Source organism: Pimephales promelas, chromosome 23 (genome assembly GCF_988280905.1).
Source record: "Pimephales promelas chromosome 23, fPimPro1.hap1.1, whole genome shotgun sequence".
NCBI classification, from domain to species: Eukaryota; Metazoa; Chordata; class Actinopteri; order Cypriniformes; family Leuciscidae; genus Pimephales; species Pimephales promelas.
The window spans coordinates 11,982,447-11,993,634 of NC_142791.1; the positions used below are offsets into that span (position 1 = coordinate 11,982,447).

The 11,188-nt window shown below is 37.8% G+C and overlaps 1 protein-coding gene across 3 annotated transcripts; it reads right to left on the reverse strand.

Annotated features, from left to right (window-relative positions):
• Nucleotides 1-5,095: 5,095 nt before the first annotated feature.
• LOC120481682 (eosinophil peroxidase-like) lies at nt 5,096-10,756 on the reverse strand. 3 transcript variants are annotated; one of them, XM_039675454.2, is made up of 16 exons: nt 10,626-10,755; nt 10,177-10,236; nt 9,839-9,932; nt 9,573-9,748; nt 9,339-9,471; nt 9,128-9,257; nt 8,815-9,021; nt 8,362-8,719; nt 8,041-8,201; nt 7,681-7,939; nt 7,419-7,589; nt 7,031-7,268; nt 6,572-6,768; nt 6,261-6,298; nt 5,820-5,867; nt 5,096-5,658 (listed from the first exon to the last, which is right to left on the reverse strand). In XM_039675454.2, the coding sequence occupies exons 2-16, from the start codon at nt 10,232-10,234 to the stop codon at nt 5,644-5,646; spliced, it is 2,283 nt and encodes a 760-aa protein (XP_039531388.2). In that variant the 5' UTR covers nt 10,235-10,236; nt 10,626-10,755; the 3' UTR covers nt 5,096-5,643. The 3 variants fall into 3 exon arrangements, with proteins under 3 accessions (XP_039531388.2, XP_039531387.2, XP_039531386.2); XM_039675453.2 differs by lacking the exon at nt 6,261-6,298 and having other exon boundaries at nt 9,839-9,929; nt 10,626-10,756; XM_039675452.2 differs by lacking the exon at nt 6,261-6,298 and having other exon boundaries at nt 10,626-10,756.
• Nucleotides 10,757-11,188: the final 432 nt, after the last annotated feature.

Sequence of the window (11,188 nt, forward strand, 5' to 3'; positions counted from 1 at the left end):
TGACAAGGCTGTCACAATGAAATTATGAACACATGAAAAAAACAAGAGAGGACCAGTTGAATATTAATAACTGTTGTATAAATGTTGTAATTACAACATCATTGGTCACATTTCTAAAAGACCAGTTACTAAAAAAAACACCTTGATGATCAAACTTTTATCGTCTGATCAACTCCGTCATCATTTAACTCCAATACATTGTATGTGCATTGGAAAGTGTTCTCCTCCTCTCTGTGCTGCCATCTTGTTACTCCTAGGTTAGGATACCTCTCCAGGACTATTAAATAATTTATAAGCTGAGACCTTAACACTTGGGAATCTTTATGAATCATACTTATTCTTAAGTTTATGAATAAGATTAAAATGATGCTTTCTTAGAATTTTGACACACTTCAGACTTTCATTAAAATTTTTGTCTGAGCGGTTTATACATATGTGCCCTGGTCCTTCTCACGAAAAAAAAAAAACACTCAGTTTGCATTACTGCACATGCCAAACCCCTAACAGCTCACTGAGATGATAGACAGAACAGACATAATAAAGTTATCACGCAATTCTTCTGGCAATCACTGATGCGTCAGGTCACACTCACTCACTATTACTTGGTCTAAAATGCAGAGGTAACAAAGTACACAACTTTTATTACTTGAGTGAAAGTACAGATACTATAGTCAAATATTACTCCATACAAGTGAAAGTTGTAAAGACAGATTTTTACTTTAGCTAAAAAAAAAAAAAAAAAAAAAAAAGTACAGAAGTACTTGCTTTTAAAAGAACTTTAGTATCAAAAGTACATTTCCTTGCAGGAAACATGCAGGCTCTAATGAAATTCCTAATCAGCAATCTGGACATTATCTTCCTGACCCGACAGAAACATGGCTTAAACACACTTTTTTATACACACTTTGTCTTAAATGAATCATCTCCACCAGATTTTAGATATTTCAGTGTCCCTAGACTTAATAAGAAGGGTGGTAGAGTTGCCTGTCTGTTATGCTGTCAACAGTATTTCTCTACGCATCTGAACATTCTATTTTATTAGTTCTCTACCATCCTCCTTTAACAAAGGCATTCTTGATGATCTTGGAGAACTGCTTTCTAGGATTTTAACAGACTTTGAATATGTCTTAATCACAGGTGAGTTCAATATCCGTATGGATGTAATTTCTGATCCATTGACTGTTCATTTTTTAGTTATACTAAATGTGTTTGGCCTCACATAATCATGTAGTTACCCCCGTCCCAACAATACACACACACACAGACACTCTATTGTAGATGTTGCCCTATCTGACCATTATTTTGTCTTTTTTGAGATTTCAGTATGTTCCAAATCTATGAGTGATAAGAAAACTTTCAATAAGCATTATCTCACTGCTGATTCTGCCACAACCTTCATGGAGCTCATGTCATCCAAGGCTTGAAATTGCAACCATTTTGGTTGAATATGCTCCCGAAATGTAATCTGTGCGACCTCAACATATATTGGGGGGCATTTGTGCGAGTTTTAATTTTTCTACAAAACGTTAGTTCATTACTGCACAGCAGGTGCCTGCTGTAAGCTGATACAGTTGTGTCCCAAATCAGGGGCTGCATCCTATGAAGGTCGCATCCTTCATAGGACGGACTGAGATTTGTTAAATGAGAGCGATATAACCGATTAGCCAAAATCCAAGGCTCCTTTGAAGGCTTCTTCAAATGCAGCCTACAAATGTGGCCTTGTTTCCCATGAAATGAAAGATAGATGGACCCTTCGTGGCCTTTCTTTAAGTTGCACCGGTGATAACAGTTTTATTTTAGAGAAACTGGCAGATTACAATTTTAAATGTAAGCTTTGAGCTTCTATAAACTTGCATAATCTACTGACACAAATAAAAAAATACAATAAAGGTTCAGTTGTTGATTCATATTATGCCAACATTCGATTTAATAGGTTTTGTACATAAATGGACCAATGTGAACAATTATAGATAGGTTTTCAATCCTGTTTTGATTTTAGGCAGTTGAATATAACTTAAAAAGTCCAGTTCAAACGTTACTTATTCATCAACATCAGTTATCACAGTTGGTAAGAACAGATCATCCCATTGAACAACACAGGGATGCAGCAATAGTTAGCAACAATTTGACAATAAATGTTGGTTTCATTTTCCAAATAACCAGTGGTGGAATGTAATGAAATACATTTACTAAGTAAAAGTTTTCAGTACTTTAGATTTTATTCAAGTCCTCTTCATCTCAGAGGAAAATATTGTACTTTTTTTTATATAAAATATTACTTTTTTACAAGATGATTTTAGATTTTGATATTAGATTTTGTTTTAAAAAAATATCTGAAATATTATTATTATTATCAATATATTATTATTAAAAAAATATTATCAATCGGCAGGGTTAGGCCTAAGCTCTGCAGTCATAGAACAGTTTTGCATGTTACAATATTCAGAGCTGGGTAGTAACTGATTGCATGTTATCTTAAGTAATCAGATTCCAAAAATCTACCAGTACTTGTAATAATTTGATTATATTAGGTTTTAAAAAAAACTCATATTCATGATTTCCATTACACAAGAGTAGATGTTAAAACTTCATGGTGATTTGTACTCGGCTTTCGCCAAGATAAGCACAAACTAAGATGTAGCTTTACAGTAAACTATGCTTCTCCATCCATTTACGCTTCTTTCCATATGGTGGTGGCACACACGACGGCTGCAGTGTGGTGTCCCCAGTGGACCAGCAACAGCCGTCTGGATTGAGCCGAATAAGGGACATCTCTAGGGCCACCTCATGAGGGCTCGACAGTGACTCTGGCATTCCCCCAATATAGGCTATGGTGTAAAACTTTTGGTGGGTGCTCCTAAATTTAAGCTGATGCCCCTAACTTTTTGGAATTGGGAGCACCAGTGCGACCAAGTGAAAAGGTTAATTTCGAGCCCTGCTATCTCACCCTCCTCTCACTGCTAGACTGGTTCAGATCCTATTTAAGCAAAAGGGAATACTTTGTTACAATGGGCATCTGCACCTCGGCATTACATCATTTCTTGTGGGCTCCCTAAAGGCTCAATAGTGTGTCCTCTATTATTTAACCTATACATGCTTCCTTTTGCTGGTGTAAGTAATCAATAAAATATATTTCATTTCAGACACTCAACTCTTTCTTTAACTTGCACCAGATGCACACAATTCAATTTCCACCCAACTGTCCTGCATAGAGAGCATAAAATTGTGGATGCCACAGAACGTTTAACAGCTAAACAAAGATAAGACAGAGCTGTTATCGGTATGATAAACAGAGAACTTGATCATGCATTTGTTAGGCGTCTAGACTTGCAATAGCGTCTTTGCTGGTTTACCTCTATTAAGCTCTATTAAACGCTTACAAAGATTTCAGGATGCAGCTGCACGAATGCTAACTCACTCTAAAATTAGAAATCACATTACTCAGATCCCTTCACTGGCTGCCTGTATCATTCAGAATTGAATTCAAGAGATCCTCTTATTAGTTTTTAAATATCTTAATGGAACTGCCCCGATTTACCTTTTCCAATTTGTTGAATAGACATATTCCAGCAAGATCGCTCCAAACATAAAATGGGAATTTGTTGGTTGTGCCAAAAACACGGCTAAAAATGGGTGGGTCTGTCTTTGTTATTTCGGTCGCAAGCTATGGAACTCTTTTTTGACAAACTGAGTAATCGACTCACTATGCAATTCTAATTATATTGAGGAGAATGTCTGAAGTGGACTATCGAAATAAAGTGTACCGAAATATTTATTGGAAGTATGGGAATTATATAGTGACAAATTGCAAACAAAATAAAACTATATTATATTTTATTATATTCTGCTTCAAAGTCAATTTCAGCAGTGGACATTCTCTCAAACAACTTATACTGAAAGAGTTTAAATGTATGATGGACATTTGTGGCTGCCTTTCTTTCATTATCCACTCCAGTTCATCCATAATAATAATAATAATAATAATAATAATGTTACACTGTTAAAAAAAAAAAAAAAAAAAAAAATCAAGATTTGTTATCACAACATTTTTTCTTTTGTCAAATCAGCTTAAATAATTTATTTAGTTGAGATAACTTATTATTTTGAGTTTCTGATGATTAAATTAATCTCCTTCATTGTATTAACTCACTTTTTCCAGTTCAATCAACTTAAAATTTTAAGGCAACCAGGTTACTTACTTTTTTAAGTTAAACCAACAATTTTTGTTGCAGTAAAAAAATCTTAACATTTCATAGACAATTTATATTGTCCACAAAGCTAATTTGAAGCATTTAAGCACAATTCTTTTAGAGAAAAAGTTTTTAAGATCACAGGTGTGATGTAAAATAAAATCGATGCAGACTGTTTGTGAACTCAACTTGTGTCTTTACTCGTCTCCCTGTGAAATGTAAAGACATCCGCTTTACAATTTATACATGGAATCTCCCCTTTGCTTTGAATTAAACATAGCCTTTACTTTGGGAATTAGAAACTTACTGAACTGTCATAATCAATATGACAAAGTGCCACGAAGTGATCACTTCAGAACATTAACTTTTTTCCCCCAATGTTAAAATTCCTCTTACATTTCCATTTTAACCTGAAAGCAACATCTTTTAAATTTTACACCTTAGTACATGCTATTTCCTCAACAAGAAACTCAATAAAGTCTTTAAATCTGCCAGGCTTTCTGATTTGTCTCATTTGGGGAGTCACCGCACCACCCAGTGTTTTATAGGCATTTTGTCAGAAATTATGCCCTGTTTTCTCTGTTACTTATTTGTCTGGTTCTGTCTCTGCTGTGAATTGCTGCTGGACTGTCATTAACATTCTCACTGAAGAATTTATTCATAAAATGTCATGTTCCTGTTATAATGGGTTCCCCCTAAATCTTCAATAGTCACAGAATTTCTCTTTTTTGACAGTTTATATATATATATATATATATATATATATATATATATATATATATAATTAGTATGTCATCCATGACCTTTAAATACAAACTTTGCAAAATGAAGATGAGCAAACAAAACTAATGCTACAGAAATGTGACTGGACACCCCCCACCATTTAGAAAGTAGAACAAGCCAGATAATGAATTGATATAAAGTTTTTTTCTTTATTTTGTTTATCCTTCGCAAAAAGCAAACATACATAAAAACAAGAGCTACATAAAAAGAAAAAGAGTAGTGCTTTAAAAGTAATAGTCTCAAACAGGGAAGAGAATATGGCCAGAGAAATAGCTGGAAGTGGTAATACCATTAGCACCCCGAGAAACCTCTATAAACACACGGTCTCCTATCTGTAGGTTCAGTATGACCTTTCCTTCAGCTAATGTTCGCGTATTAAAGACGATTTTTTCAGCATTTAGCTGTACAGCATTATTTTTCTTTAAGGTCACAGTGCCCAAAGTCTGAGTTCCTATGCATGAGAACTGAAATTCATATACACCAGGAACCTGGCAGATGAACAGCCCTGATTTTTGGTTATAATGGTTCTGTCCATTGTAAAGGACCCGACTGAACACAATCACCTTAGCAGAGGCAGGAAGGGTGGTGCCAAGAAAAGCAAAGAAGGCAGAATTTTGTCCGGTCGTATTATTTGGGGGTCCTGGAGGTCCTGGAGGTCCAGGTGGGCCTGCTACACCTTGTGGACCTGGGAAAATGAAATATTAGATAAAACAATTAAAAACTTGTATCTGTTGGTTTGTTCTGTTTCAGTATATGGCTTAAAAATAAAAATAAAAAATTAGTGAGGTTGGCAGCTTTGTTGGAGGATTATTTTGATTTAGATAGTTTGATCCATGGCTTGCTTACCAGGTTCCCCTGGAGGTCCTCTGGGTCCTGGAGGTCCTTGTATGGTATCTGGATATGAGGGTTAATGCATAGATGTTTTATGTTTGCACTATAAGCCAAACTGTTTGCATTAAAGTAAAATAAATCAGTTTAAAATGCAAAAGAGGCCCGTGACCCAAGCAAAATTCCTTGAAGTATGCAAAAGGTAGAAAGGACTAAACAGCTTGAAAAGGTTTGGTGTAGTTCATGTGCAGTCATAAAACACTGCTTGAAAGTTTTGACATCCAAGTGTATGAATTTATGTCACTGTACCAGTGTACATTAAAGAAAAAACTACTCAAGTTGTGTCCAGTTTGGAGATTTTGCAGTGAATTAATTGCCATTTAAGCTAATCAATCAAGTGCACAATGTCATCACACGCTCTTTTTCTTGCAATTAGAAGAAAAAGAAAACTTGTCTAACCTCATTTCCGATGTCTGATATGCTGATATCACCATCACCTGGAAGGCCAAATACCAAATCACAGGTGAACCAAACCATGGTGACCATGCAAATAGATTATGACATGTCTTAAAAACCTGGTATGTGCCTATACTACCATAAATAAGGTACTCTACAGGCACATAGAAAAAAAAAGCTTACTATGACCATAGCTATGACCAATTACTATGACTATAGCACAAGGATTTAAGAGCTCAAATACTATGGTGCCTTACCAGTTTCAAAAGTAAACAAAAAGTCCACACACCAGAAAATGCTTGTAAGAAACTTACCAATTTCAATCCAAGGGTTGAGGTCTAAGACGGGGATTTCCCTACAGTTAACGAACTTGTCTGAACTGGTGAAGCGGAAAGGATCTCTGGGAACTCTGCCGATTCCAGTGTTGTCACAGATGATGCGGGCCAGCGACACAGAGTCCAGAGATGCTTTTTGTTTGGTTGTAAACACTCCTTTGTTCTCCCACCATAACCTGGACACAATGAGACACCTGGTGTTAACACCTCCTAAACACCATTTAGTCTCATTGACTGAATCAGGGATGTCCAATCTTTCTCCCGGAGGGTCAGTGTCCTGCAGAGTTTAGCTCCAACCTGCCACAGTGCATTCATCTCAAAGTTTCCTGAATACCTTGATTAGCAGGTTCAGGTGTGTTTAATCAGGGTTGGTGGAGGATAGTGGCACTTCAGGAGAGGGATTGGACACCACTGGACTACATACACAGAAATCTTTACCTGTCACCCTCGCGAATGTGCTGGAACTGTCTAGAGATTAGGCAGGCAAAAAGAGAACCAACACGGCCACCAGGAACAAAAGGCTCAGAAACACCTCCCAACCAAATGTCAATGTTCTCAGGGGTGCCATAAAGCTTAATCAGCCTGCGAGCCAGTTCAGTGTTGTTCATCACCACAGCCAATTCTTGCTCATTCTGAGGTGCAGACAGTCCACAGAACCGTCGCCATGCATTATAGCCTTATGAGGAACAAGAAATGGATACCCGGTAAGTCTTCTCTCAAAAACACATGCAGCGATAATGCAGCATGAAGCTGAGTTGGCTTCACATGGTTCAGATTAAAGGGTTCCAAGATTTGGTGTGCATATGAATGAGTCCAGAATATTTACCTGGTATAGCGTGGTCACGGCTTCTTTGCATATTGAGGGCGGCCAAGTCCAAAGCAATGTGGGCTGTAAAGGCAAACAGTCTCTCTCTAAGAGCATCCACCATCATGTGGTCCTGCGTATTCAGTTTTGCTGGCCGACCAATCAATCCACGGAGCAGAGGATCGATGCCCCCTAAGCAAAAAACAAAGCAGAATAAAAAAAGATGTAAAGAAGACAGATTTGGGACTCTTTAGGCATGATGTAAGAAGCCTCACAAACTCACCCTCGAATATCACCCTCCACGGGGTGAAGAAGGCCTCATAGAGGGGCACACTTGGAAATTGAGGATGGTTCTGGTAATTTTCATCAAGACGAGATATAATGGGTTGGATGGCCAAGTGGGCAAAACGGAAAGCTGCAGTGGCAAAGACGTTTGCAATGGTAGGATCCACATTATCATTGTAACCTGGATATGGTCCAAGGTTTCTATTGTAAGCATCAGGGCCCACAATTATTGGCAAGTATTCCTTAATCACCAAGATCTAAAAGAGTAAGGAGAGGTTGAATATATGTTGTACTCCACATGTAACTGTTTGTTGCTGTTAATGTGCTTTTCAATAAACTTAATTTCAATTTAATTTACCTGGTTGTAGGCACCCACAATTTTTCTTGCCTCTTGATAGAGGGTTTCACTACTCCAGGTAGGATTGAGCACATGGAGGGTACGAGCCAATCTATTGTGCTCTCTCACGAAAAGTGTGTGTAATGAGGTAAGAGCAATATTCTCATCAACACGAACATCCCCTACACACATCAAGAGTTTATTAGCATTTGCCACATGGAGCAGTGCGAATACCATACATTTTAGATCAGGGTTTCTCAAACTGGATTTCAGAGTTTCAATGGTCCTGGAGGACTTGCTTATGAAGGCAAAAGATTTTCTAAGAATGAAAAATTGACTGACCTGCAGTGAAGCAAGGCACCTCTGTCAGGGTGGTGTCATTGAGGATTTTCCCACGCGTGGCACACATGTTATTTTTTACACTAGTAAAGGGCAGGTGCTCTCGTCCATTGTCCTGGAACTGATCGTTGACACGCAGAAGACCACCATCATTAGTCAGGTCTCGCAGTGCTTTTGCTAGCCCATCTTCTGCTCCGTAAACCTGTCCAGCATCTAGGAAAGCTGTTAGAGCGTTGATCTGTTCCTGAACTTTGGGGACCCCACCAAACATATAGGCAGTGTTTCCAGAACCACAGGCTGGTGATGAACGGAAGAAAGGGAGGCAGGACGCAGGGCGCAGGCGTTGATCTCCTGGTGGAGCCTGTGTTTTGACCATAAATATAGCATGAAATATAGTTTTTTTATAAAACAACAATAGTGAGACAATATCTGAGAGAAGGACAATCTTTGACTGACCGGAATCGGGAAGCAGGGTTCAGAGCGCTCACAGCTCAAATCACAGTTGAGGCCACTGCTGAAGGACCTAATGCTTGGTGAGTTGGGTGTAAAAGTCAGATCATGGTCAACCCATTGCCCAAATATGGTAAGCATGAAGGTAAAGTCACGATCACTCTCTACGTCAGCATCTGCAGTGCTTAGAATATGATTGGAAACCAGTCTGACCTGGAATCAAAAAGGTGGACAGAAGTCAGACATTGTTAACTGATTGGTGGCCTACTTGATTGTAAAGTAGACTTCAGTAAACTATTCATAATCATCTCCATCATACCAGGGGCAGCGCTGCACCATTGTGCAATTTGTTGGGATCCCACCCTTTGGCCTGAGAAATGCCATCCTCATATTCAGCAGGCAACCATCGGGCAAAAGGGGTGTTGGATGCACCAAGAAGGGGGTTCCTCCTGGGAATGATACATTTAGTTGTTTAGCGAGGCAAATACTGAGTCTTGAAGACCTCTCTGAATATGGAGGACAAGACAGACCTGTTGTTGCAGACATTGTTGGCAGTTCGATACTTGTTCATGTTGGGTGTGGTTCTACAAGAAGGGGGCTGGATTTGAGCAGCACAGCCTGTCAGACGTGTAATCGTGTTAAGCTCGTCTCGAGTGAGCAGATCTAGGGGAAAACACATAATGACAGTTTAAAGCAAGGAACATCAGTCAGTGATGGATCTTTTCTGAGCTTTGCTAGTTTGGCAAAGTATTTTATCCTCATACCTGTGGCATTGATGGACCTCTTGTGTACATGATGAGCTTTCTCACTGATCAGTCTGAGCGTTTGCCCCATGTAGTCCGCGGCTCTCACCGCCTCTCGTGTTTTTCGAGCTGGCTGTTTCAGCAGACGTAGCTTGTCCGAAGGCTTGATGACATCTCTGCGCACCCTTGCTAAACTCCTGGAAGTGGGGAGATTTATAAAAATAAAATAGATCAATGACTGATGATGGCACAGGAATATTGAGCAATATTCTTAAAATTTGACTCACTCATCACGAGAATACTTGTAAGCAGCATCTACTATTTGCTTTGCTTCCTCAATTGAATCTAGAATGAAACGTCTCCCGGGACTCTCTTCTGCTGCTAAAATAGAAAAGGGCATTACATCATGATATGGTCCTAGAGAGGCTAATGATGACTAATTTTAGTGAAAGCTGCAATTTATCTATTACTTTACTTTACAAAATGCAGCAATGTGAAGTTAGGAAGTGATATATGTAATCATGAAATTGAATCATGAAACTAAAGAGACTATTTCTTCCACCAGAAACAACTGTTTTGATATGATTTGATTCTATATTGTTAATTCGATTTTTGTAAAACTTACCACCCATTGAAAGGGCACAACAGCACCCCAACAAAAAAAGAAAAGTGGGAAGATGCATCTCTGAAACACAAATTGAGACATATTTTTTTTTGAAAGTTGCACTGTTTTATACATTTCAACAATTTTCCTCTTCATTTAAGTGAAAAATTCTATGATTAATTAACTTAAAGTATTTTTTAGACTGCTTAGTGGTGTAAAATGGCACTTTAATTTAACTTTAATTTAAACTAAATAAATTGTTTTAAGATTATTTATATTTTACATTTTAATAGGACAATATAATGCTAAGAATTAACAGCCCAGAATAAAAAGTCAATTAAACATTATTATTATTTATTCTAAATTCTTTGCATTTGCAATCAACATAACAGAGTTTCGTTATACTGCTTTTTTTAATTGCAATTAAACTGACAAAAAAGAAACTTGAAGAGAATTTGTGCATTTCTCACCTTGTGGCAGTTCTCAGGCTCTCTGGTTCTGGACTGCAGGCTCAGAGTGTGTTGTGAACTGGATGGAGTTTGGCCGAGCTTTATACCGTCCCTCATCCTCACTCTGCTCAGCATCACTAGTCGTAGTCATAGGTGGGGCAACTGGTTTACTTCCTTCTTCCTTTTCACCGAAGGACATTTACCATGTCAAGTTTGATTTATCGATTTATTTGAGGTGACAGTCTGACACTTATTTACTCTTAATTGTTCTACATTACAGGAATGCAAGGACAATAGTTACAGATTTCTCTACTTATCTTCTTAATACTGACAGAAAACATTTAAAGCCAAAAAACATTTAAAACATTTAAATGGTTCACTAAAAATATTCTGTCATTAATTCCCCCCTTATATCATGTCATTCCAAATCTTTATGTGTTTCTTCTGTGGAACATAAAACATAATGTTTTGACAAATGTCTGAGTGTTTTTTGTCCAATGCAGGTCAATAGGCTCCTATGTTTTTGAGTTTCCAATTTTGGTAACACTTTATTTTGACAGTCCACTTTAGACATTCAACTTACT